Source organism: Salvelinus namaycush, chromosome 12, assembly GCF_016432855.1.
Source record: "Salvelinus namaycush isolate Seneca chromosome 12, SaNama_1.0, whole genome shotgun sequence".
NCBI lineage: Eukaryota > Metazoa > Chordata > Actinopteri > Salmoniformes > Salmonidae > Salvelinus > Salvelinus namaycush.
Genome location: NC_052318.1, coordinates 3,181,114 through 3,208,328, shown reverse-complemented (window position 1 = coordinate 3,208,328; position 27,215 = coordinate 3,181,114). Strand labels below are relative to the sequence as shown.

The following is a 27,215-nucleotide window of genomic DNA, read 5'->3' as shown; positions in this document are numbered from 1 at the left end:
GGAGAGAGGAGGAAAGGAGAAGAGAGATGAGGAAAGGAGAGGAGGGTGGGGTAGGGATGAGGAGAGAGGAGGAAAGGAGAGGAGGGTGGGGTAGGGGAGAGGAAAGGAGAGGAGAGAGGAGGAAAGGAGAGGAGAGAGGAGGAAAGGAGAGGAGGGTGGGGTAGGAAAGAGGAGAGAGGAGGAAAGGACAGGAGAGGGGAGGAGGGGAGAGAAGAGGATGGGAGAGGAGGGTGGGGTAGGAGAGAGGAAAGGAGAGGAGAGGGGAGGAAAGGAGAGGAGAGAGGAGGAAAGGACAGGAGAGGGGAGGAGGGGAGAGAAGAGGATGGGAGAGGAGGGTGGGGTAGGAGAGAGAAGGAGAGGATGAGAAGAGAGGAGAGGAGGGTGAGGGGAGAGTTCATCACCAGTGTATCTATGCATTCTAATGAGGCCTCTCTGGGAAAAAAAAATATGCAAATTAATTTGTCATCAGAAGAGAAAATAGAGGACAGCAGCGGTGCATACAGGAGGGGCTGGAAGAAGGGGTGTCGGAGTATGTGTGTGTGTTTATGTGTACGTGCATGTGTGTGTGTTCGGGTGTTGGGGGGAGGTATGTGGAAAAAGGGAAATAGGGAAAGGGGGGAGAGAGGCACCACAGAGGAAACAAGGGGAGAGGTATGGGGGTACAGCCGGGGAAAAGAAGGAAAGGGGTGGGAGGTATAAACGAGAGACAGGAGAAAGGGATGTGGGGGGAGGAGAGACAGGAGCACTGAGCTATAAATGAAGGGGGCATTGTTTTTCAGATATTTGTAGCACGGGCGGTACGGGTACCTCACCGCCCCGCCTTCTCGCCTCCGTACCCCGAAACCCCCGTACCCCAAAGAACCACCATACCCCCTCTTCGTTTAATGTTTCTCCTCTTGTAAATTCAAATCAGAAAGCGCCACTTAAAAATGTGGATAACAAAGGATGAAATATTAGCATTTTTTCTCTATTTTACATTAGTCTTGTTTTGTTTTTTACAGTTCCCTCCTTTAGAATAGTAGTACAGCAATTATTAGTATTAATACAGCAATTATTCACATTATGAATAAGCATATAATCTTATATTATCATCAAATGTATTAGATTTCATTATTATTATTATTATTATTAAATACAAAGTCCTCATCACACCAGTCAAGTCAGTGGTACTCTAGGCTATATTACCGGTTAGCTAGCAAAACATATATTTTTCAGACCTCTAGGCCTTCACAGTGTCTGTGTGTCGCAGCTACTTGAATCTGCTGTTCTTCTCGATTTGAATCACATTGTACAAGTCTAGACAATAAGGTGTAATACATGTGTCTGGCCAGTGGGAGGCGGTACACCAACGGCTTGTTTCCTCGTTCGAAAGGGGGAAGGTAAAGTTTGCTACACAACTGGCGTCAAGCCCCCAACCGGAAACTGAACGTTTCGACCACGATAGAGGGATGCGCATGGAAAGCGACACACCACACCACCGGCAGGAGTTTATTAATTATTGTGATTACTATCGTCTCTAAATTGAATAGAGTATGCTCTTTATCGAGGTAAGTTAAATAATAGCCAGGTTTGAGGTCCAGCGCATTCTCGAACTACTCGGTAGCTAGCTAACGTTAGCTTGCATTGCTAATAAGCTAGCTATCCACCACCAACTTAGATTAGCAAGCTAGCTAACGTTGGTATTTTTGTGTTACGAGTTCCAGACGGTATCACAGCAGCAATGAATCCATGTATGATCATATGAACTGTATTTTGACATTATTAACAATTGTGGACGTACCTAACGTTAAGCCATATTAGCGTGCGATCCAAACGTAATGCCAACGTTTTGCTACGTTAACTTTGCCAATGTGCTGTCTTCCCCCCCCCCTGTAGCCCTTCATGCGGAGGAGGTGAGCCTGGTTGGTCACAGGGATATGGTAATGTATAGTGACTAGCGCTGGACACAGACAGCACTGGACAACAAGGAACAGCAGATTTGCCTGTGATGAGTTGCGAAGGCACTGGTTTGGGGGCCCTGGGCCCACTTGCAGGGTATTGGGAAAAAGTCAGTCGAACTCATTTGTCTTCCTCTCCTCTCCTCTTACTGTCACTTGTGCAAAGCTATTTTGGTTTTAAGGATTTATATTGGGTATATTCTCCTTATTGTAACCAAATCAAAAAATCCAACTAAAGAATACTCAAATGAAAATTGGAAATCTTTGCTTTCAAAAGGCGAAACGTTTGTGTGGATGTTTTTTTTTTAGGGTTATATCAGTTGATATGCCGCCTGGTACATTGCACATAATGCATGTCTCTGTGAACTCCTACTCAAATCAATGAACTTCATTATGATTGGACTGGACTCAGTAATATTAAGCTGTGATACTCGCTCTAACAAACTCAATGATCCTGTGTACTCTGACCTGATACTCCAGTGTACTATATGACATTGACATATTATCTAAATATCTTATAATCAATGACACTGTATTCGATACACTTAAACAGGGGTGGGAAACTCTAGTCCTCGAGGGCCTGATTGGTGTGTCACCTTTTTCTCCATCCCCAGCAAACACAGCTGATTAATCACATTGAATTCTAAACTGAAGATCCCGATTAGGTGATTATTGGAGTCGGGTGTGTTAGCTGGGGGCAAAACTGACACCAATCAGGCCCTCGAGGACTGGAATTACCCACCCCTACACTAAAGCACTGAATTATATTTAGAAAGATATTGAATGATATTCCATGTTACTCAATGATACTGTATAACACCGATACTCAACTGTACTCAATTATGCTGTACGATGCTCTGTGATGTGTTACGTTGTCTCCTAGGCGACTAGGCTGCCCTCCCCTCCTGATATCGATCAAGTTATTAACATATTCTTTGTTGTCATAACGATTGGTCCCCGCAGATCCAGGAGCGCTCAGCCTCGCTAGAGACCTGTCCATGGTGTGCTGCTAAAGGGCAGACTCAGGCTCTGCGTTCCTATAGGATCAGCATCCAGGAGGTCATCACCCTCTGCACTGACCCACAGGTAGGCTAACGCTAACGCACACACACACACACACACAATCAGCACAACATCAACAAAACAGTGGGGTATTTCACAAAGCAGGGCCAATGAGTGAGGATCAAAGACACCCGTTTTAATTGTTTGTCTGAAACAAGATGCCCGTTTTGAGTAGTTTGTTAAAGAAACATGTCTGAAACAAGATGCCCGTTTTGAGTAGTTTCCTGTAAAAACATTGTTTCTGTGTCTTGTCCTGTGTCTGGGTTGGCTTTGTTGTCCGGCGTAGTGGCAGTATTAGGAGGGACTTAAGGCACGGGTGAATTCTGTTACTGTTGGTAGTAAATGCAGTCAGACACTTTGCTAAAGTGTCCTTTCACTGTCCTCCCGCTAAAGTGTCCTTTCACTGTCCTCCCGCTAAAGTGTCCTTTCACTGTCCTCCCGCTAAAGTGTCCTTTCACTGTCCTCCCGCTAAAGTGTCCTTTCACTGTCCTCCCGCTAAAGTGTCCTTTCACTGTCCTCCCGCTAAAGTGTCCTTTCACTGTCCTCCCGCTAAAGTGTCCTTTCACTGTCCTCCCGCTAAAGTGTCCTTTCACTGTCCTCCCGCTAAAGTGTCCTTTCACTGTCCTCCCGCTAAAGTGTCCTTTCACTGTCCTCCCGCTAAAGTGTCCTTTCACTGTCCTCCCGCTAAAGTGTCCTTTCACTGTCCTCCCGCTAAAGTGTCCTTTCACTGTCCTCCTGCTAAAGTGTCCTTTCACTGTCCTCCTGCTAAAGTGTCCTTTCACCGTCCCCCTGCTAAAGTGTCCTTTCACCGTCCTCCTGCTAAAGTGTCCTTTCACCGTCCTCCTGCTAAAGTGTCCTTTCACCGTCCTCCTGCTAAAGTGTCCTTTCACCGTCCTCCTGCTAAAGTGTCCTTTCACTGTCCTCCCGCTAAAGTGTCCTTTCACTGTCCTCCCGCTAAAGTGTCCTTTCACTGTCCTCCCGCTAAAGTGTCCTTTCACCGTCCTCCTGCTAAAGTGTCCTTTCACCGTCCTCCTGCTAAAGTGTCCTTTCACCGTCCTCCTGCTAAAGTGTCCTTTCACTGTCCTCCCGCTAAAGTGTCCTTTCACTGTCCTCCCGCTAAAGTGTCCTTTCACCGTCCTCCTGCTAAAGTGTCCTTTCACCGTCCTCCTGCTAAAGTGTCCTTTCACCGTCCTCCTGCTAAAGTGTCCTTTCACCGTCCTCCCGCTAAAGTGTCCTTTCACTGTCCTCCCGCTAAAGTGTCCTTTCACCGTCCCCCTGCTAAAGTGTCCTTTCACCGTCCCCCTGCTAAAGTGTCCTTTCACTGTCCCCCTGCTAAAGTGTCCTTTCACTGTCCCCCTGCTAGTGTCCTTTCACTGTCCCCCTGCTAGTGTCCTTTCACTGTCCCCCTGCTAGTGTCCTTTCACTGTCCCCCTGCTAGTGTCCTTTCACTGTCCCCCTGCTAGTGTCCTTTCACTGTCCCCCTGCTAGTGTCCTTTCACTGTCCCCCTGCTAGTGTCCTTTCACTGTCCCCCTGCTAAAGTGTCCTTTCACCGTCCCCCTGCTAAAGTGTCCTTTCACTGTCCTCCCGCTAAAGTGTCCTTTCACTGTCTTCCCGCTAAAGTGTCCTTTCACTGTCCCCCTGCTAAAGTGTCCTTTCACTGTCCCCCTGCTAAAGTGTCCTTTCACTGTCCCCCTGCTAAAGTGTCCTTTCACTGTCCTCCCGCTAAAGTGTCCTTTCACTGTCCCCCTGCTAAAGTGTCCTTTCACCGTCCCCCTGCTAAAGTGTCCTTTCACTGTCCTCCCGCTAAAGTGTCCTTTCACTGTCCTCCCGCTAAAGTGTCCTTTCACTGTCCTCCCGCTAAAGTGTTCTTTCACCGTCCCCCTGCTAAAGTGTCCTTTCACTGTCCCCCTGCTAAAGTGTCCTTTCACTGTCCCCCTGCTAGTGTCCTTTCACCGTCCCCCTGCTAAAGTGTCCTTTCACCGTCCCCCTGCTAAAGTGTCCTTTCACTGTCCCCCTGCTAAAGTGTCATTTCACTGTCCCCCTGCTAAAGTGTCATTTCACTGTCCCCCTGCTAAAGTGTCCTTTCACTGTCCCCCTGCTAAAGTGTCCTTTCACCGTCCTCCGTTATAGAGAGTGGATGTTGTCCTTGGCCTCACCTTGAAAGAGAGAGTGAATACACGTTCTAGGTTGAAGTTCCTACCCGTTATAATCATTTATTAGTTCAGCGCCGGTTCTTGCCAGGCCTTAAATAACAAATTTGTTCTTAATTGACTAGCCTGTTTTAAACAAACCTACCCATCTAAATAACCTCTACCCTCTGACCTCCCCTACAGTGCCTGTTTCCCCTGGTCTCCAGGCCCCTGGAAGATGTCCTGGCCAGCCTCGTACCCCCTCTACCCCAAACACAGACGGGGAGGAAGAGGAAGAGTCCCAGTGTGTTGGAGAACGGAGACTCTGTACCTTCCCCCAAAAGCGCACGATCAGAGGAGGCCGTGTCACAGAATGAGAGTCGCCCAGTCGTCAGGATCACCAGCACCAAACTCAATGGGGAAGACTGCTTTAATAAGACGAAGCACACGACGCCAGTACAGAAGGAGAGAATCAGCCAATCAGAACCCACAGACATGGAGCTGGTGGATAAAACCCTTCCTGAGACCCAGAGGGGAGGGGCCAATGGATACCACAAGGATTCTGATTGGCCGATCCCAGAAGAAATGGACCAGAAAGTCCTAGATGAGGATGATGAGGGAGAAGATGGTGTCTTTCTCCCAGAGGAGGCTACACCTACTTTAGACAAGGGGTTGCCTCTCCCAGAGAAGACTGTACCTACGTCACAACTGGCAGTGTCTTTTGTAGACGCTGAGTCTGCACCAAAGGAAGTTATCTGTCCCTTAGACAAGGCTGTTTCTGCCCCAGAGAAGACTTTATCTGTCTCTCGGGTAGCTGTTTCTGCCCCAGAGAAGACTTTATCTGTCTCTCGGGTAGCTGTTTCTGCCCCAGAGACGATTTTACCTCCCTTACACTTGGCTGTTTCTGCCTCAAAGAAGAATGTGGCTGCGCTAGAGAAAGCCTTGGACACACGAGTAACTGTCCCTAATTTACAGGACACCGTCCGTCTCCTAGAGGCTCTGATTGCACCAGGGGAGGCTGTCTCTCTGCTAGAGGAGGCTCTACCTGTCCCAGGGGAGGCTGTCTCTCTGCCAGAGGAGGCTCTACCTGTCCCAGGGAAGGCTGTCTCTCTGCCAGAGGAGGCTCTACCTGTCCCAGGGGAGACTGTCTCTCTGCTAGAGGAGGCTCTACCTGTCCCAGGGGAGGCTGTCTCTCTGCTAGAGGAGGCTCTACCTGTCCCAGGGGAGGCTGTCTCTCTGCTAGAGGAGGCTCTACCTGTCCCAGGGGAGACTGTCTCTCTGCTAGAGGAGGCTCTACCTGTCCCAGGGGAGGCTGTCTCTCTGCTAGAGGAGGCTCTACCTGTCCCAGGGGAGGCTGTCTCTCTGCTAGAGGAGGCTCTACCTGTCCCAGGGGAGGCTGTCTCTCTGCTAGAGGCTCTACCTGTCCCAGGGGAGACTGTCTCTCTGCTAGAGGAGGCTCTACCTGTCCCAGGGGAGACTGTCTCTCTGTTAGAGGAGGCTCTACCTGTCCCAGGGGAGGCTGTCTCTCTGCTAGAGGAGGCTCTGCCTGTCCCAGGGAAGGCTGTCTCTCTGCTAGAGGAGGCTCTGCCTGTCCCAGCGGAGGCTGTCTCTCTGCTAGAGGAGGCTCTACCTGTCCCAGGGGAGGCTGTCTCTCTGCTAGAGGAGGCTCTACCTGTCCTAGGGGAGGCTGTCTCTCTGCTAGAGGAGGCTCTACCTGTCCCAGGGGAGGCTGTCTCTCTGCTAGAGGAGGCTCTACCTGTCCCAGGGGAGGCTGTCTCTCTGCTGGAGGAGGCTCTACCTGTCCCAGGGGAGGCTGTCTCTCTGCTGGAGGAGGCTCTACCTGTCCCAGGGGAGGCTGTCTCTCTGCCAGAGGAGGCTCTACCTGTCCCAGGGGAGGCTGTCTCTGCCATGGAGACCATCCTGGTCTTGCAGGAGGCTCTAACTGTCTTAGAAGAGGCTTCACCTGGCATGAAGGAAGGTCTAAGTGTCTTACAGGAAGAGAAGGAGGAAGATGAGGTTCTAATCTCCTTGGAGGAGGAGGAAGATGAGGTTCTAATCTCCTTGGAGAATGAGGAGGAAGATGTCGCTACACCTGTGGCCTTGGAGGCTGTGTCTATACCTGCCGTGATTGAGGTTGTCCCTGCTTTAGAGAAAGATGAGGAGGATCTGCCTGTCTTTGACGAGGAAGAGAAGATACAGGAGGAAGAGTGCCCCCTACAGGAGGTGTGTAGACCCTGCAGTGTGGACCTCAGTCAGAGCAAAGTGTCTGAGGGTCACGTTGCAGGTGATGATGAAGACGATGGTCCTATCAGAGCTAAAAGAAGAGCTCACAACGCCCGACAACTAAGCGACGAGGGACAGGAAGTAAGCGTCAAAGAGGATGTGGAAGTCCTGACACCGCCGCCGAAAAAGAAAAGGGGCCGGCCAAGAAAGACTCATATTATTAAATACACGCAGGAAGTGTTGCCCGACTTTGACCCGGAAGTGATCTCGACGGGGGAGTTGGTCCCAGTTCCCGGACCTCACCTGTTCTGGAAGAATGAGCACGGTCTGGGTTGGCTGGACACCTTGCTGGTAGCGCTGGTCCTCTGTCGCACCCTGAGGGACAGACGACCCATCAAGAGGCCCACTGTAGGTCAACCTGTCTGGGATCTGTGTGAGAGGTACGACCGAGCCTGTAGTCTCAGCACAGCCTACCAACACACTGGCGCAGGTGGGTGGACATATATATTATTTATGTTTTATATATTTCTATCTGTTTACTAAGGTGGATTTGAATTGATGTACCACATTGGCAGCTAAGAGCTGAATATCTATTTGGAACGGGACAGACCAATACAGCTGCCGTCAGCAGGATCTCTTTTTCTTCTCAATCTGACACTGGACAGCATTTTTCCACTTTCCAGAGATGTCTTAAACAAGTGTTTTTGTTGGGGGGGGGGGTCGTACATGAATATCTACACCTAATGTGAGTCTGTCTCCCTGTCTCTCACCTCTCTCCAGACGGTGTCGTCAGAGTGCCCTCTGCGGTGTTACAGAGGCTGCAGACTGAGATGCAGGCCATCAGGACGGCCATCTTTAAACTGCTGGAGCCTCGACTGAAATGTAAACTGGGTAAGAATCTGCGTGCATATGTTTTGAAGAATGGTTGGCCCCCCCAACCATAAATCTGTTATAATCTCCACCCGGCACAGCCAGAAGAGGACTGGTCACCCCTCATAGCCTGGTTCCTCTCTAGGTTTCTTCCTAGGTTTTGGCCTTTCTAGGGAGTTTTTCCTAGCCACCGTGCTTCTACACCTGCATTGCTTGCTGTTTGGGGTTTTAGGCTGGGTTTCTGTACAGCACTTTGAGATATCTGCTGATGTAAGAAGGGCTATATAAATACATTTGATTTGATTCTTTTGTATCACCCCTTGACCTATGAATGAGAGTCTTCTCCCTGTGTGATCACATCCATCTCTGTGGTCATTAATGACTGAGCACAGGGTGCTTCCTGACTGCGTCCTCCAAAATAGAACAGCGGGGTTCAGAGTGATGTCAGAATGACGGTTTCATCCAATAACACGTGTGACCTGCTCAAAATCACTGACTACCACCTGAAAATCACTGACAAGTTTTCGTCCTGCCTCTCCTCCTCGGGGCTGACTCCTGACCTCACCCTGACCCCTGACCTCACCCTGACCCCTGCTGTGTTGTCTTTCTCCTGCAGGTCAGAATGAGAGGCTGGTTTTGGTCCTGCCTCTCCTCCTCGGGGCTGACTCCTGGGCCGAACCTCTCTTCCAGCATGCGTATGACTGGCAGTTTCAGTGTATTTCAACGACTTGCCAGCATGCCACCAAAACCAAGTAAGAGCCATCGTTAACTTGTTGGACCAGTTTTCTGGACCTAGATTAAACCTAGTCTTGGACTAAAGAAGCACTTTCAATGGAGAATATATAAAATTGTATTGGTCACAGTCACATGGTTAGCAGATGTTAATGCGAGTGTAGTGAAATGCTTGTGCTTCTAGTTCCGACAGTGCAGTAATTTCTAACATGTAATATAACAATTTCACAACTACTACCTGATACACACACATCTAAAGGGGTGAATGAGAATATGTATATGTAAATATACGGATGAGAGATGGCCGGACGGCATAGGCAAGATGCAGTAGATGGTATAAAATACAGTATATACATATGAGATGAGTAATGTAAGATATGTTAACATTTTTAAAGTGCCATTATTTCAAGTGACTAGTGATCCATTTATTAACGTGGTCAGCGATCGGGTCTCAGCGTAGGCAGCAGCCACTCAATGATAGTGGTGGCTGTTTAACAGTCTGATGGCCTTGAGATAGAAGCTGTTTTTCAGTCTCTCGGTCCCTGCTTTGATGCACCTGTACTGACCTCGCCTTCTGGATGATAGCGGGGTGAACAGGCAGTGGCTCAGGTGGTTGTCCTTGATTATCTTTTTTGGACTTCCTGTGACATCCATTTCTCGATCAGTGATTTAGTGATCAATATCCTCATTAGTCGTCATCCTAGAAGATCTGTTTTTGACAACTTCTTCATTTTTCATGGTAGTCCCACTGCAATACTGTAGACTCCCACTGCAATACTGTAGACTCCCACTGCAATACTGTCGACTCCCACTGCAATACTGTCGACTCCCACTGCAATACTGTCGACTCCCACTGCAATACTGTCGACTCCCACTGCAATACTGTCGACTCCCACTGCAATACTGTCGACTCCCACTGCAATACTGTAGACTCCCACTGCAATACTGTAGACTCCCACTGTCGACTCCCACTGCAATACTGTAGACTCCCACTGCAATACTGTCGACTCCCACTGCAATACTGTCGACTCCCACTGCAATACTGTCGACTCCCACTGCAATACTGTCGACTCCCGCTGTCGACTCCCACTGCAATACTGTCGACTCCCACTGCAATACTGTCGACTCCCACTGCAATACTGTCGACTCCCACTGCAATACTGTCGACTCCCACTGCAATACTGTCGACTCCCACTGTCGACTCCCACTGCAATACTGTCGACTCCCACTGCAATACTGTCGACTCCCACTGCAATACTGTCGACTCCCACTGTCGACTCCCACTGCAATACTGTCGACTCCCACTGCAATACTGTCGACTCCCGCTGTCGACTCCCACTGCAATACTGTCGACTCCCACTGCAATACTGTCGACTCCCACTGCAATACTGTCGACTCCCACTGCAATACTGTCGACTCCCACTGCAATACTGTCGACTCCCACTGCAATACTGTCGACTCCCACTGCAATACTGTCGACTCCCACTGCAATACTGTCGACTCCCACTGCAATACTGTCGACTCCCACTGCAATACTGTCGACTCCCACTGCAATACTGTCGCCTCCCACTGCAATACTGTCGCCTCCCACTGCAATACTGTCGCCTCCCACTGCAATACTGTCGCCTCCCACTGCAATACTGTCGCCTCCCACTGCAATACTGTCGCCTCCCACTGCAATACGACTCCCACTGCAATACTGTCGACTCCCACTGCAATACTGTCGACTCCCACTGCAATACGACTCCCGCTGTCGACTCCCACTGCAATACTGTCGACTCCCACTGCAATACTGTCGACTCCCACTGCAATACTGTCGACTCCCACTGCAATACTGTCGACTCCCGCTGTCGACTCCCACTGCAATACTGTCGACTCCCACTGCAATACTGTCGACTCCCACTGCAATACTGTCGACTCCCACTGCAATACTGTCGACTCCCACTGCAATACGACTCCCGCTGTCGACTCCCACTGTCGACTCCCACTGCACTACTGTAGACTCTGTCACATGAACCTAATGGCCAATCAGAGGGCAGATATATCTGCCTCTTCCCCCTCCTCCTACTTTCAGCGGACAGATCACCTTGCCTGTAACAGCATCCTACACAGACACAACACGCTGCTGAGAGAGGCTGCAAAAAAGAGAGGGGAAGGCTGATAGGCTGCAAAAAAGAGAGGGGAAGGCTGATGGGCTGCAAAAAAGAGAGGGAAGGCTGATAGGCTGCAAAAAAGAGAGGGGAAGGCTGATGGGCTGCAAAAAAGAGAGGGAAGGCTGATAGGCTGCAAAAAAAGAGAGGGAAGGCTGATAGGCTGCAAAAAAAGAGAGGGAAGGCTGATAGGCTGCAAAAAAAGAGAGGGAAGGCTGATAGGCTGCAAAAAAAGAGAGGGGACGGCTGATAGGCTGCAAAAAAAGAGAGGGGACGGCTGATAGGCTGCAAAAAAAGAGAGGGGACGGCTGATAGGCTGCAAAAAAAGAGAGGGGACGGCTGATAGGCTGCCAAAAAAAGAGAGGGGACGGCTGATAGGCTGCCAAAAAAAGAGAGGGGACGGCTGATAGGCTGCCAAAAAAAGAGAGGGGACGGCTGATAGGCTGCCAAAAAAAGAGAGGGGACGGCTGATAGGCTGCCAAAAAAAGAGAGGGGACGGCTGATAGGCTGCCAAAAAAAGAGAGGGGACGGCTGATAGGCTGCCAAAAAAAGAGAGGGGACGGCTGATAGGCTGCCAAAAAAGAGAGGGGACGGCTGATAGGCTGCCAAAAAAAGAGAGGGGACGGCTGATAGGCTGCCAAAAAAAGAGAGGGGACGGCTGATAGGCTGCCAAAAAAAGAGAGGGGACGGCTGATAGGCTGCCAAAAAAAGAGAGGGGACGGCTGATAGGCTGCCAAAAAAAGAGAGGGGACGGCTGATAGGCTGCCAAAAAAAGAGAGGGGACGGCTGATAGGCTGCCAAAAAAAGAGAGGGGACGGCTGATAGGCTGCCAAAAAAAGAGAGGGGACGGCTGTTAGGCTGCCAAAAAAAGAGAGGGGACGGCTGTTAGGCTGCCAAAAAAAGAGAGGGGACGGCTGTTAGGCTGCAAAAAAAGAGAGAGGGGACGGCCGATAGGCTGCAAAAAAAGAGAGAGGGGACGGCCGATAGGCTGCAAAAAAAGAGAGAGGGGACGGCCGATAGGCTGCAAAAAAAGAGAGAGGGGACGGCCGATAGGCTGCAAAAAAAGAGAGAGGGGACGGCCGATAGGCTGCAAAAAAAGAGAGAGGGGACGGCCGATAGGCTGCAAAAAAAGAGAGAGGGGACGGCCGATAGGCTGCAAAAAAAGAGAGAGGGGACGGCCGATAGGCTGCAAAAAAAGAGAGAGGGGACGGCCGATAGGCTGCAAAAAAAGAGAGAGGGGACGGCCGATAGGCTGCAAAAAAAGAGAGAGGGGACGGCCGATAGGCTGCAAAAAAAGAGAGAGGGGACGGCCGATAGGCTGCAAAAAAAGAGAGAGGGGACGGCCGATAGGCTGCAAAAAAAGAGAGAGGGGACGGCCGATAGGCTGCAAAAAAAGAGAGAGGGGACGGCCGATAGGCTGCAAAAAAAGAGAGAGGGGACGGCCGATAGGCTGCAAAAAAAGAGAGAGGGGACGGCCGATAGGCTGCAAAAAAAGAGAGAGGGGACGGCCGATAGGCTGCAAAAAAAGAGAGAGGGGACGGCCGATAGGCTGCAAAAAAAGAGAGAGGGGACGGCCGATAGGCTGCAAAAAAAGAGAGAGGGGACGGCCGATAGGCTGCAAAAAAAGAGAGAGGGGACGGCCGATAGGCTGCAAAAAAAGAGAGAGGGGACGGCCGATAGGCTGCAAAAAAAGAGAGAGGGGACGGCCGATAGGCTGCAAAAAAAGAGAGAGGGGACGGCCGATAGGCTGCAAAAAAAGAGAGAGGGGACGGCCGATAGGCTGCAAAAAAAGAGAGAGGGGACGGCCGATAGGCTGCAAAAAAAGAGAGGGGACGGCCGATAGGCTGCAAAAAAAGAGAGGGGACGGCCGATAGGCTGCAAAAAAAGAGAGAGGGGACGGCCGATAGGCTGCAAAAAAAGAGAGAGGGGACGGCCGATAGGCTGCAAAAAAAGAGAGGGGACGGCCGATAGGCTGCAAAAAAAGAGAGAGGGGACGGCCGATAGGCTGCCAAAAAAGAGAGAGGGGACGGCCGATAGGCTGCCAAAAAAGAGAGAGGGGACGGCCGATAGGCTGCCAAAAAAGAGAGAGGGGACGGCCGATAGGCTGCCAAAAAAGAGAGGGGAAGTGAATATATCAACATGGTGATTGTACTGCTGGATGAGAGCCCAGTCTTTTTTAAAAGAGGAACGATAGGAATCGAGTTAGAAAGTGAGTCATGAATGGAAACAAACGTTGTAACTCATCTAACTTCCTTCCTGTAGTGTTTGTGGATTGGTCGTAATGTGGCTCTGAGAAACTTGTTGTTGTGATTATGACTTTTAAAGAAACTAGGTCCAGTAACTACACTCTGAGCATGGCAAAATGTAAAAGTTTGGCTCCCAAGGTGTGGGGGGGCTGCTGCATGTTGGGTACGCAGACCAGCGAAACACTGCGGCCTCTCGTGAATATGGGAAGCTGAGTCTCCGCGTTGAACTGGTCTTTTGAATGGCAACGACATGGAGGGAAATGTTGACAGAAATGGCGAGTGTACAAGATGTCAGAGAACCGACTCAACGGGACCAGAGGGTCTGTGTTAGTGGTGCCGTCAGCTGTTTGTTCACCCTGCAACCACCCGGCTATATAGTGAATATCTCAGGCCCTCACCTGACCCACTAATATAGAAAATACACTGTACACTACAGTCAGACCACAGACCACATTTTTAATATAATTTTTTTTAACAGACCTGGGCTACAGCATTTATATGGAAGGATTAGGATATGTTTTCGCTTATAATTTCCAATATTTTGGTAGACCCTTTCTGATATTTTAGTAGGCTATTTCGAGAGCTTGGGACTGTACTGTTCTATCTGCGTTTTTGTGAAAATGTATTTATTGACCTGGCCTCCTTCTGTTCAATGGTTTCTACCTAATACAGTGCATTCGAAAAGTATTCAGACCCCTTGACTTTTTCCACATGTTGTTGCGTTAAAGCCTTACTCTAAAATGGATTAAATAAATAAATATCCTCATCAATATACACACAATACCCCGTAATGACATCACAATACCCCGTAATGACATCACAATACCCCGTAATGACATCACAATACCCCATAATGACATCACAATACCCCGTAATGACATCACAATACCCCATAATGACATCACAATACCCCATAATGACAAAGCAAAAACATGTTTTTCGAAATTTTTGCAAATGTATAAAAAAAGTATCTCCATTACATTAATATTCAGACCCTTTACTCAGTACTTTGTTGAAGCACCTTTGGCAGCGATTACAGCCTCGAGTCTTCTTGGGTATTACGCTACAAGCATGGCGCACCTGTATTTGGGGAGTTTATTCTATTCTTCTCTGCAGATCCTCTCAAGCTCTGTCAGGTCGGATGGAGAGCGTCGCTGCACAGCTATTTTCAAGTCTCTCCAGAGATGTTTGATGGGGTTCAAGTCAGGGCTCTGGCTGAGCCACTCAAGGACATTCAGAGACTTGTCCCAAAGCCACTCCTGCGTTGTCTTGGCTGTGTGCTTAAGGTCGTTGTCCTGTTGGAAGGTGAACCTTCGCCCCAGTCTGAGGTCCTGAGCATTCTGGAGCAGGTTTTCATCAAGGATCTCTCTGTATTTTGCTCCATTCATCTTTCCTTCGATCCTGACAAGTCTCCCAGTCCCTGCTGCTGAATAACATCCACACAGCATGATGCTGCCACCACCATGCTTCACCGTAGGGATGGTGCCAGGTTTCCTCCAGGCGTGATACTTGGCATTCAGGCCAAAATGTTAAATCTTGGTTTCATCAGACCAGAGAATCTTGTTTCTCATGGTCAGAGTCCTTTAGGTGCCTTTTGGCAAACTACAAGTGGGCTGTCATGTGCCTTTTACTGAGGAGTGACTTCCGTCTGTTCACTCTACCATAAAGGCCTGATTGGTGGAGTGCTGCAGAGATGGTTGTCCTTCTGGAAGGTTCTTCCATCTCCACAGAGGAGCTCTGTCAGAATGACCATCGGGTTCTTGGTCACCTCCCTGACCAAGGCCCTTCTCCCCTGATTGCTCAGTTTGGCCGGGCGGCCAGCTGTTGGAAGAGTCTTTGTTGTTCCAAACTTCTTCCATTTAAGAATGATGGAGGCCACGGTGTTCTTGGGGACCTTCAATGCTGCAGAAATGTTTTGGGACCCTTCCCCAGATCTGTGCCTCGACACAATCCTGTCTCGGAGCTCTGTGGACAATTCCTTCAACCTCATGGCTTTGTTTTTGCTCTGACATGCACTATTAACTGTGGGACCTTATCTAGACAGGTGTGTGCCTTTCCAAATCATGTCCAATCAGTTTGAATTTACCACAGGTGGACTCCAATCAAGTTGTAGAAACATCTCAAGGCTGATCCATGGAAACAGGATGCACCTGAGCTCAATTTAGAGTCTCATAGTAAAGGGTCTGAATACTAATGTAAATAATGTATTTTTTTATACATTTGCAAAAAAAATAATTAAATACCTGTAGATTGATGAGGGGGAAAAATGTATTTAATACATTGTAGAATAAGGCTGTAATGTAACAAAATGTGGGAAAAGTCAAGAGGTCTGAATACTTTCCAAATGCACTGTATAGTACTCTAAATACCCCAATTCATGTTAAGCTCAAAAGAATACAAGATAAAAAATACACAATTTTAAACCAATAAGGGTTTGGAAATTTAAAGACAATTTATCTCAATCAACTTTTTGAAGGTAGAACCTTATAAGGGTCACAAAGCTCTCGATGTGTTAGTCAACTGTCTAATTGAATACATGCAGCTTCTATTCCGTTATTACATGTTTCCCATGACGACTAAATCAATCCAATGCTCACCAGAATGTCATTAATCGATAGAATGAATGCTTCAGTCTAGTTGACATCAAAAGTTTTCTCAGTCATTTCTGCTTCTTTCTGCAGAGCGCAAAGATATTTAGGCACCGGGGAGAAAATGCAATAACCCTCCCCAAAGAAACGGGAAAGATGCTCAGTTTGACCCGTTGTAAGGAAATGGAAAGCTGTGAAAATGACCCAACATGTTTCTGATCAGATTTCAGTTCGTCTTGGATGTATATTTTATGTTGAAATACGATCATCTTTTATGATGCTGATAAAGACAGCACCTCTACAGACGATATCTAAAAGCCATTCACAATCTCTCAAGATGCTGATAAAGACAGCACCTCTACAGGACGGTGTCTAAAAGCCATTCACAATCTCTCAAGATGCTGATAAAGACAGCACCTCTACAGACGATATCTAAAAGCCATTCACAATCTCTCAAGATGCTGATAAAGACAGCACCTCTACAGACGGTATCTAAAAGCCATTCACAATCTCTCATGATGCTGATAAAGACAGCACCTCTACAGGACGGTGTCTAAAAGCCATTCACAATCTCTCAAGATGCTGAAAGAAAGAAATAATATTTCTTCTGTTCCTGAGTCAAAATGTAGTCTACATTTGGTGTATCATTTTACTGCAATAATTAATTCTGCAGGAGTTCATATTAAGGCTATGTGAGAGGTTATAGATCCACAGTCAGTGTCCAGATTTCAGTTTCCATTTAGCCCATCTAAACAGAAGGCTACAGTTCCCTGTATAGGCCTATTTGAAGTCCCCGTCTTGTGACTGTCGAATTTGTGTAGCGCCTCTCACAATAATCACACATAACGTAGCGTAACGTAGCCGTAGCGTAACGTAGCCGTAGCGTAACGTAGCCGTAGCGTAACGTAGCCGTGATGTAGCCGTAGCGTAACCGGCACTGCTATCATCCTCTTTTACCACTTCAACAAATCTTTTCCAAACATTACTTTCCGTCCCTCCCTTCTCTTTATTTTCAACTCTCCATTTTGCAGCTTTTCTCTTACAGAATTAAATGCTGACATTGTCCTTTTTGCCACCATGAATCAACGTTAACTTTTTCTGCCCATCCCGAAAGCATTGGGCGATTGGCGTGTCGACTACTTGGTGCAGTTAGGCCCTAAATCTTAAGAGTTACTCACTTATGCCAGATAATGAAAGATAAACCTCAATGTAGCCTATAGTGTCACACCCTGACCATAGAGAGCTTTTATTCTCTGTTGGTTAGGTCGGGGTGTGATTAAGGGTGGGTTATCTAGGTGAATTCTATTTCTATGTTGGCCTAGTATGGTTCCCAATCAGAGGCAGCTGTTTATCGTTGTCTCTGATTGGGGATCATATTTAGGCAGCCATTTCCCCATTGTGCTTTGTGGGATCATGTCTAGGTATAGTTGCCTGTGAGCACTACTCTGAGCTTCACCTTTCGTTTTGTTGTTTTGTTCCTTGACGTTTTCTATTCCAAAATAAAGGATGGAAACATACCACGCTGCATCTTGGTCTACTCCTTATGACGAACGTGACATGTAGATATAAAATGAAAAACAATTCAACTTGAAGGGATTATTTTCTCTTTATTATTTATTCAACCCGTCAGCCCTTCATCCACACAATATTTAACGACCCTAAACCCTCCCACCCCGCAGATATAACCGCCGTTTATGAGTCACACACACACACACACACACACACACACACACACACACACACACACACACACACACACACACGTCACTAAGTGTGTGTCAGTATTCAGAGGAAGAAACACAAACTATGAAATATATTTTTCTTTCAGATGTGAGAAGACTCTCACCACTTTCACCAAGGTGGTTACTGATTGGCACCCTCTCAATGCTGCCAACCAATCACGTTGCAGCAAGTGTAATAAGTCGAAGCAAGCCAGGATGTTGGTGCTGGAGAGGTGAGGGCGCGACCTTTAACCTTTTCATACCTGGTGCGGATCTCAACCAGGGATTGGGGGGGTCAATTTCCGTTTTCAATTCAGGAAGTAAATGAAATTAAAATGTATATTTCCAAATTGAAAAGAAAAACCTCATAGAAAAACAATGAGGAACTTTCAATTCAGTGGAGAATTACTTTGAACCTTGACCCTGACCATAACAGTCAAGTGGATTCTTCTCAGGAACTTCCCAGGAAGTCTATTCTATTTATTCTATTCTCTATATGTCTCTGTTCTCTCTGTTCTCCCTCCGTGTCTATTGTCTCTGTTCTCTCTCTGTCTATTGTCTCTGTTCTCTCTCTGTGTCTATTGTCTCTGTTCTCTCTCCGTGTCTATTGTCTCTGTTCTCTGTCTGTCTATTGTCTCTGTTCTCTGTCTGTCTATTGTCTCTGTTCTCGGTCTATTGTCTCTGTTCTCGGTCTATTGTCTCTGTTCTCTCTCCGTGTCTATTGTCTCTGTTCTCTCTCTGTGTCTGTTGTCTCTGTTCTCCCTCCGTGTCTATTGTCTCTGTTCTCTCTCCGTGTCTATTGTCTCTGTTCTCTCTCCGTGTCTATTGTCTCTGTTCTCTCTCCGTGTCTATTGTCTCTGTTCTCTCTCCGTGTCTATTGTCTCTGTTCTCTCTCCGTGTCTATTGTCTCTGTTCTCTGTCTCTGTCTATTGTCTCTGTTCTCTCTCCGTGTCTATTGTCTCTGTTCTCTCTCTGTGTCTATTGTCTCTGTTCTCCCTCCGTGTCTATTGTCTCTGTTCTCTCTCCGTGTCTATTGTCTCTGTTCTCTCTCCGTGTCTATTGTCTCTGTTCTCTCTCCGTGTCTATTGTCTCTGTTCTCTCTCCGTGTCTATTGTCTCTGTTCTCTCTCCGTGTCTATTGTCTCTGTTCTCCCTCCGTGTCTATTGTCTCTGTTCTCCCTCCGTGTCTATTGTCTCTGTTCTCTCTCCGTGTCTATTGTCTCTGTTCTCTCTCCGTGTTTATTGTCTCTGTTCTCTCTCCGTGTCTATTGTCTCTGTTCTCTCTCTCTGTCTATATGTCTCTGTTCTCTCTCTCTGTCTATTGTCTCTGTTCTCTCTCTCTGTCTATTGTCTCTGTTCTCTCTCTCTGTCTATTGTCTCTGTTCTCTCTCCGTGTCTATTGTCTCTGTTCTCTCTCCGTGTCTATTGTCTCTGTTCTCTCTCTGTGTCTATTGTCTCTGTTCTCTCTCTGTATCTATTGTCTCTGTTCTCTCTCCGTGTCTATTGTCTCTGTTCTCTCTCTCTGTCTATTGTCTCTGTTCTCTCTCCGTGTCTATTGTCTCTGTTCTCTCTCTGTGTCTATTGTCTCTGTTCTCTCTCTGTATCTATTGTCTCTGTTCTCTCTCCGTGTCTATTGTCTCTGTTCTCTCTCCGTGTCTATTGTCTCTGTTCTCTCTCCGTGTCTATTGTCTCTGTTCTCTCTCCGTGTCTATTGTCTCTGTTCTCTCTCCGTGTCTATTGTCTCTGTTCTCTCTCCGTGTCTATTGTCTCTGTTCTCTCTCTGTGTCTATTGTCTCTGTTCTCTCTCTCTGTGTCTATTGTCTCTGTTCTCTCTCTCTCTGTGTCTATTGTCTCTGTTCTCTCTCTCTCTGTGTCTATTGTCTCTGTTCTCTCTCTCTCTGTGTCTATTGTCTCTGTTCTCTCTCTCTCTGTGTCTATTGTCTCTGTTCTCTCTCTCTCTGTGTCTATTGTCTCTGTTCTCTCTCTCTCTGTGTCTATTGTCTCTGTTCTCTCTCTCTCTGTGTCTATTGTCTCTGTTCTCTCTCTCTCTGTGTCTATTGTCTCTGTTCTCTCTCTCTCTGTGTCTATTGTCTCTGTTCTCTCTCTCTCTGTGTCTATTGTCTCTGTTCTCTCTCTCTCTGTGTCTATTGTCTCTGTTCTCTCTCTCTCTGTGTCTATTGTCTCTGTTCTCTCTCTCTCTGTGTCTATTGTCTCTGTTCTCTCTCTCTCTGTGTCTATTGTCTCTGTTCTCTCTCTCTCTGTGTCTATTGTCTCTGTTCTCTCTCTCTCTGTGTCTATTGTCTCTGTTCTCTCTCTCTCTGTGTCTATTGTCTCTGTTCTCTCTTCGCGTCTATTGTCTCTGTTCTCTCTTCGCGTCTATTGTCTCTGTTCTCTCTCTCTCTGCGTCTATTGTCTCTGTTCTCTCTCTCTCTGCGTCTATTGTCTCTGTTCTCTCTCTCTCTGCGTCTATTGTCTCTGTTCTCTCTCTCTCTGCGTCTATTGTCTCTGTTCTCTCTCTCTCTGCGTCTATTGTCTCTGTTCTCTCTCTCTCTGCGTCTATTGTCTCTGTTCTCTCTCTCTCTGCGTCTATTGTCTCTGTTCTCTCTCTCTCTGTGTCTATTGTCTCTGTTCTCTCTCTCTCTGTGTCTATTGTCTCTGTTCTCTCTCTCTCTGTGTCTATTGTCTCTGTTCTCTCTCTCTCTGTGTCTATTGTCTCTGTTCTCTCTCTCTCTGTGTCTATTGTCTCTGTTCTCTCTCTCTCTGTGTCTATTGTCTCTGTTCTCTCTCTCTCTGTGTCTATTGTCTCTGTTCTCTCTCTCTCTGTGTCTATTGTCTCTGTTCTCTCTCTCTCTGTGTCTATTGTCTCTGTTCTCTCTCTCTCTGTGTCTATTGTCTCTGTTCTCTCTCTCTCTCTGTCTATTGTCTCTGTTCTCTCTCTCTCTCTGTCTATTGTCTCTGTTCTCTCTCTCTCTGTGTCTATTGTCTCTGTTCTCTCTCTCTCTCTGTGTCTATTGTCTCTGTTCTCTCTCTCTCTCTGTGTCTATTGTCTCTGTTCTCTCTCTCTCTCTGTGTCTATTGTCTCTGTTCTCTCTCTCTCTCTGTGTCTATTGTCTCTGTTCTCTCTCTCTCTCTGTGTCTATTGTCTCTGTTCTCTCTCTCTCTCTGTGTCTATTGTCTCTGTTCTCTCTCTCTCTCTGTGTCTATTGTCTCTGTTCTCTCTCTCTCTCTGTGTCTATTGTCTCTGTTCTCTCTCTCTCTCTGTGTCTATTGTCTCTGTTCTCTCTCTCTCTCTGTGTCTATTGTCTCTGTTCTCTCTCTCTCTCTGTGTCTATTGTCTCTGTTCTCTCTCTCTCTCTGTGTCTATTGTCTCTGTTCTCTCTCTCTCTCTGTGTCTATTGTCTCTGTTCTCTCTCTCTCTCTCTGTGTCTATTGTCTCTGTTCTCTCTCTCTCTCTCTGTGTCTATTGTCTCTGTTCTCTCTCTCTCTCTCTGTGTCTATTGTCTCTGTTCTCTCTCTCTCTCTCTGTGTCTATTGTCTCTGTTCTCTCTCTCTCTCTCTGTGTCTATTGTCTCTGTTCTCTCTCTCTCTGTGTCTATTGTCTCTGTTCTCTCTCTCTCTCTCTCTCTCTCTGTGTCTATTGTCTCTGTGTCTTCACCTGTTTATTCAGTTAGTGCACATGGAGAGGAGACGAGTGTTGTCTCTCCTGACATTTCCTGTTTCCTCCAGGCTGTCTCCTGTGTTTGTGCTGCACTTTGCGGAAGGTCTCCCTGACAACGACCTCGGTGTGTACTCCTTCACCTTCCAGCAGCAGAGATACTCCATCACCACCGTCCTACAGTACAACCAGCCACTCAACCATTTAGTCAGCTGGATACGCAGACCCGACGGTCAGTTGGTCTTTAAAATGTACTGTCTGTTTCAACTCAATTTCGTATAATTTTTAATTTGTCCCCTCGGGCGATTCCGATTTAGTATCGTCGTCGTTGTTATTTACTGGTCACTGAGTGGATTTGTGTTATTTTTATTGATTCTTCCATTATCAATGGATAGAAACAAATCTAGATTTTTATAACTGGAAAGTCAGTTTGTCCAATAATGTGTCGCGTTTTATAGACTCTTACGTTGTGTTGAAAGACACGGACAGCACACCAGAAATACCTTCATTAATACATTTATTTATCCCAAGGATTCAGCACCTTCCTACTGGTCTGAGAGTGAGCATGTGAACCATTCCTCTGACTAGTAACTGTGTATTAAAACCCATTCCTTACCTTCTCTCATCCAACAGGATCATGGTTAGAGTTTGACGACCGGAAGCATCCGGACTGTGTCTCGCACACCCAGCTGCCGGTCCCCCCTAGAGAGATCCACGTTGTCTTCTGGGAGTTGGAGACGGACCGTCCCCACAACACACAGACGCCCTGCACTTCTCATCCCGAAAACCCGACGAGCACTTCCTTGATAGAGAAAGAACTGAAGCAACCTCTCCTAGCCAAGCTCTTTGGCGTTAATCGGTCTCTAGAACGTTCTCAGACGGTCTCTGATGATGCGAACGCTGACATGGACGCCACCATAACTGCCGACTATATAGATAACGATATGGACACAACATTAACGAATAACGTAGACTCTCCCATCGTCATCGGTTCCACCTCCGTGCTCGCTGATGTATCGCTCCAGTCCTGGTCTCACGACCTCTCTCTCCACCGCCCTCTCGATGACACGGCCGTTGTCGAGGCGCTGACGGTGTCTGACGATACCGACAACGACACCACGGTGACAGCCGGTGACCCGTCCATCGGTTCTGCCACGCTGCTCGACACCTTCGAAGGCCTCTCCCACGATGACATCGTCACCCTGACGCTCGTAGAGGTCAAAGTTGACTCTGAGAACAGGCCGTTGGACGACATCACCGCGGCTCCCAAACAAAATGGAAGAGACGTCTGCTTTCTCTCTGCTCCTAGATCTGAGACCGAGACCCCCCCACTTGCCCATGAAATGACCCCATCTGCCCATGAAATGACCCCATCTGCCCATGAAATGACCCCATCTTCCCACGAAATACCCACTGAATCTGAAACGCCCTCCGAAACAGACGATGAAGACCTCGTCGAAAGGCCAACGTCCCCCGATACGGCCAGTGAGTTTCTCCCTGACAGCAGTGACGGTCCTTCTGAGACGGACTCTGAAGAAGTCACTCCCAGTCCTCCCAAGATCAGGAGAAGCAACAATAGACCTAAAATGGCGTCCAACACTCCAGTTGCTGCAGCAGCTAAGGGGGTCACATCAACATCAACACCAATGGCACTTCCTGGAAACTGTGGTGAAATAATCCTGCCTTCCGTCGTATCTATGATGTCAACGTCATATGTGGAACCCAGCACCGCAGCACCAGAGTTCCCTCCCTCTCCCCCGCCCCACCCTAAAACCCCCATTACCTCCAGCTCTCTGCAGAGCACACCTGGTCCCTCTCCCCCGCCCCACCCCATTACCTCCAGCTCTCTGCAGAGCACACCTGGTCCCTCTCCCCCGCCCCACCCCATTACCTCCAGCTCTCTGCAGAGCACACCTGGTCCCTCTCCCCCGCCCCACCCCATTACCTCCAGCTCTCTGCAGAGCACACCTGGTCCCTCTCCCCCGCCCCACCCCATTACCTCCAGCTCTCTGCAGAGCACACCTGGTCCCTCTCCCCCGCCCCACCCCAATACCTCCAGCTCTCTGCAGAGCACACCTGGTCCCTCTCCCCCGCCCCACCCCATTACCTCCAGCTCTCTGCAGAGCACACCTGGTCCCTCTCCCCCGCCCCACCCCATTACCTCCAGCTCTCTGCAGAGCACACCTGGTCCCTCTCCCCCGCCCCACCCCATTACCTTCAGCTCTCTGCAGAGCACACCTGGTCCCTCTCCCCCGCCCCACCCCAAAACCCACTGGTCGTACCATCTCAGCCAGAGACAACCGAGTCAATTGAACCATTCAACACCCAACCGGTTCCAGCAGCTTTCACAGAGCCGGCAGACCCCCAACCCAGATGCTAGGCTGAAGAAGCCTCCGCCTCTCCCCAAAACCAGACTCAGTAAGGAGGACAACGAGGCCCTGCCGGTGAAGGCTGCCGAGATGTACGGGGGGTTCCAGGCCAGGAGCAGGAACGTAAATACAAACATAAACAATGTCTCTTCCAAGACTTCACCTCCAACCCAGCACCTCTTTCAAAGAATTGACCCTCAAAATGGCGTCTGGAAGACACCAAGTCAGCCTGGCGACTTCGCCTCGCGAAAACCCCCCATCGACAACACTACAGCAGCGTATCCTATCATGACCTCACTTCCTCCTTCTCCGGGTGTCACGGAGCTCCATAAAATCTCTTCCTCCAGGAATCAAGGCCCCGGTGGCCAGGTCTCGAAGGATCCGGCCGGCCTCAGTGAGACAGAAACCCTCAGGTACAAGCTGCTGAAGAAGCTGAAAGCCAAGAAGAAGAAACTGGAGAAGCTGAATCAGATGTTGGGTTACCAGGGGGCTGCAGGAGGACAGGAAGTGACCCGCAGACCAGACTGCGCCGACCTTCGCTCCCCCTCTACTGTTACCTCCAGTACCTCCGCCTACGACAGCCCTGCTTACGATGAGTTCTTCGCCGACCTTCTGTCGCCCGCGACGACTGCCAGCAATCTATCACCGGACAGCACGGGCTTCCTGGATATGCTCACCACCAATGGGCAAGAAGCGGGAGGGAACTTGGCGTGTGGGGGGAATGCGATTGGTGGAGCCTCACAGGTGGTGACCCCTGCGACCTTACAACTGGCCAATCACGGTGTAGTAATGCCACTGCCTGGTCTAGATGGGCCAATCATGACCTCCGGTGATAACTTCCTGGAGGAGTTCATATCGGGGTCGGCCAATCAGCAGATGGAGACGGAAGCCCTCAGTGCTTTCGACCTGTTCTTTTAGGCGTCGTTAGCAGATCCTAGACCTGTGGTTATCTGCTTACCCAACCCCTGAGCTTAAACATCAAAGCTTAGCTCAGATCAGCGGCGACATCTCAGGAGTCTCCCAGATGTCTCTCTGGTCCTGTATTTCAGATGCTGTTCAATGAAAGGATTCTCATGTCTAATTCGTTGACTAGATAGGAAAAGAGTTGCCAGTTTAGATGTAGACAGTTGCTAGGAGAAACTTCATGCTACTACTCCTTTCAGTCGTGTGCGTGTGTGTGTACGTGTGCGTGTGCGTGTGTGTGTGTGTGTGTGTGTGTGTGTGTGTACATGGCATCAGTGGGTAGTTCTGTTATTGGCAGCATGTTGTCACACAAAGTGGAATCTTAACAGTTGGCCATTGAACATAAACAAATATAAATAAATAAACCATATCATTCATGTATTCACTTGTTTACGAAAGAATGTCGATGTTGAATACGGTTTAATGTTGATACTCATTGAAGCTTTGTCCAAAAACGCCACCTTATTCCCTATATAGTGCACTATATTTTGACCAGGTTCCTATAAGGTCCTCCAAGTAAAAAATAAAAAAATAGACAGATTGAGGCTTTTTAAACGAATGTGATATATATATATAGTTTGTTTCAGAGTATTCTGTAAAGTTAATAGGCGAGTGGTCTGATCCTTCTTCGGAATGTTCCGAAGAAATCATGATACCGTTTTGGTTGGCCTTTTTTTTTATTTTCGTTTTGTCTGAACGACTTAAAATCCTGAACTAGGATGAAAAGCCCGACGACGAGGATAGAAGGTTCGTGTTTTAACGGTGGTTGGAACTCTTTATCTTGTTCATCAGTTGTTTTGAATGTCATTTTTTTGTAATACTAAAGTGACAGTTGTAAAATGTTGTATAGGATTGGATACTGTATATAATTCTAATAAAAATCAAATGCTTTCTTTACATGGAGACCTTGTCTGAGCCGGTATCTTAATATTTGAGTCTTGCTGTATTTTTACACCCCCCCCCCCCCCGGACAGGATCATTGTTGGTCGCAAGGCCTTTTCCCTAATCTTTTATTTTTTGTTGGTATGGTAACAAGTGGAAAATATTATTCTGTGAATCCCAATAGCCAATCAGGATTCAAAATGCTCTGTGTCACATGACATACTGTCAATCTACAGGAAATAACGTCTTGTGGGGGGGGGGGGATTGTGAGAATCAACTAGCCTGGTTCCAGTCTGTTGGCACGGCAAGGAGTGGCGTGATGGCACAAATCGACTGGAGCCCAGGCTAAGAATCAGCCGCAACCTGCAGGAAACCGAATTTACTTGGCTAAAAGTAATGGAATGAGATGAAATGTAGCTTTTTGAAGTTGTGGTCTTTATTACAAAGTGATAAAATGTGTTAACTACTAAATGTTATAAATAAATAAAAAAAGAATCAGCTAGAAATGAAGCTAATAGTAGCGAAACTTTAACACACTGTGAGATGGAAGAGTCCTGTACTGTATGTACTTACCAGGTCCGGCTGTTCGGCGGTGCTCGGACGCCACCTAGTGGAGAACATGCGAAAGAGCATCTCCATTTCCTCAACCTCGGCGTTTCACTGATGCTACGTAAATTATTTTCACACAGTATTTTTTATCAGTTGGCGGAATCGATGTTTCATTTAATGTAAGGACATATTCTCACAATAGTGTAACAGTCAGTACTAGGTAGACTGATTTATTTAATATTCACTATCTTGTTTTTTCGCGCAGAGTACTCGTCGCCAATTGGAACGTGTCATTGTATAAATATGTAAGCGAATGCAACTCCGTGCTAAAGGCGTCACTACAGACCCAGGTTCGATCCCGGGCTGTGTCACAACCGTCCGACCGTGATCGGGAGTCCCATTAGGTGGCGCACAATTGGCCCAGCGTCGTCTGGGTTAGGCCGTCATTGTAAAATAAGAATTTGTTTTTAACTGACTTAACTAGTTAAATATAAAATAATTGCTTAGAATATTTATTCAGAAGTAAGAACGCTAACAAAACACTCATTCCCATACCGGGAGTCGAACCCGGGCCGCCTGGGTGAAAACCAGGAATCCTAACCGCTAGACCATATGGGATGCTGTTACATCTCCCCAATACAGCAGTCATCTAATGTTCACAGAAGAGAAAGGGAGTTGATAAAGCCGTTGATAGGCTTTACTTACCACACGCACACCAGTCCCTAAAAGCCGATTTATGCTTGATCCTACAATGCGAGCAGGAGGCTCTGTATGGAGGGTGTGGCGTAATTGCGCCTCTGGAGGCTTGCTGAGGCTAAATCAAAGCGCTGTACCACATCGTTGTGCACCTTCCAAATGTTGTACCAATGCGGAGGTCTCCCCATAGCCAGAGAGGAAGAGAGAGGCCCAACTCGGAGGAAAATCTGTTTCCCTCCAGCAGGTGGCGGTATTTCATTGTTTCAGTAGACTCGCAAAGACGTTCTTTATATAGAGGTCATGGAGGAAAGTGTCAAATGGCTTATTTGCTATGTGAGGTTTATTTGATCGAATAGAAGTTTCGTAATTCTTAAATTGTTGCGAGTGTACTGGTATAAGTAGGACACGTGACATTCCCGACAACTTTGAGAAAAAAACACTTA

The 27,215-nt window shown here is 47.8% G+C and overlaps 1 protein-coding gene and 1 non-coding gene across 3 annotated transcripts; one reads left to right on the top strand and one right to left on the bottom strand.

Moving 5' to 3' along the window:
- Positions 1-1,416: 1,416 nt before the first annotated feature.
- LOC120056822 lies at positions 1,417-25,548 on the top strand. 2 transcript variants are annotated; one of them, XM_039005051.1, is made up of 10 exons: positions 1,417-1,547; positions 1,876-2,047; positions 2,901-3,023; positions 5,334-7,842; positions 8,133-8,243; positions 8,839-8,974; positions 17,767-17,892; positions 21,385-21,545; positions 21,947-23,122; positions 23,177-25,548. In XM_039005051.1, the coding sequence occupies exons 2-10, from the start codon at positions 1,988-1,990 to the stop codon at positions 24,598-24,600; spliced, it is 5,826 nt and encodes a 1,941-aa protein (XP_038860979.1). In that variant the 5' UTR covers positions 1,417-1,547; positions 1,876-1,987; the 3' UTR covers positions 24,601-25,548. The 2 variants fall into 2 exon arrangements, with proteins under 2 accessions (XP_038860979.1, XP_038860978.1); XM_039005050.1 differs by having other exon boundaries at positions 21,947-25,548.
- Positions 25,549-26,622: 1,074 nt separating this feature from the next.
- trnae-uuc lies at positions 26,623-26,694 on the bottom strand. Its single transcript has one exon. It is a non-coding gene; the product is annotated as a tRNA-Glu (tRNA).
- Between the last annotated feature and the right edge of the window lie 521 nt (positions 26,695-27,215).

Coding starts and splice junctions, on each gene's coding strand:
- LOC120056822 (XM_039005050.1), top strand. CDS start 1,988: ATGAGTTGCGAAGGCACTGGTTTGGGGGCCCTGGGCCCACTTGCAGGG. Junction 7,843..8,132: donor CTACCAACACACTGGCGCAG/GTGGGTGGACAT, acceptor ACCTCTCTCCAG/ACGGTGTCGTCAGAGTGCCC. Junction 17,893..21,384: donor AGGATGTTGGTGCTGGAGAG/GTGAGGGCGCGA, acceptor TGTTTCCTCCAG/GCTGTCTCCTGTGTTTGTGC.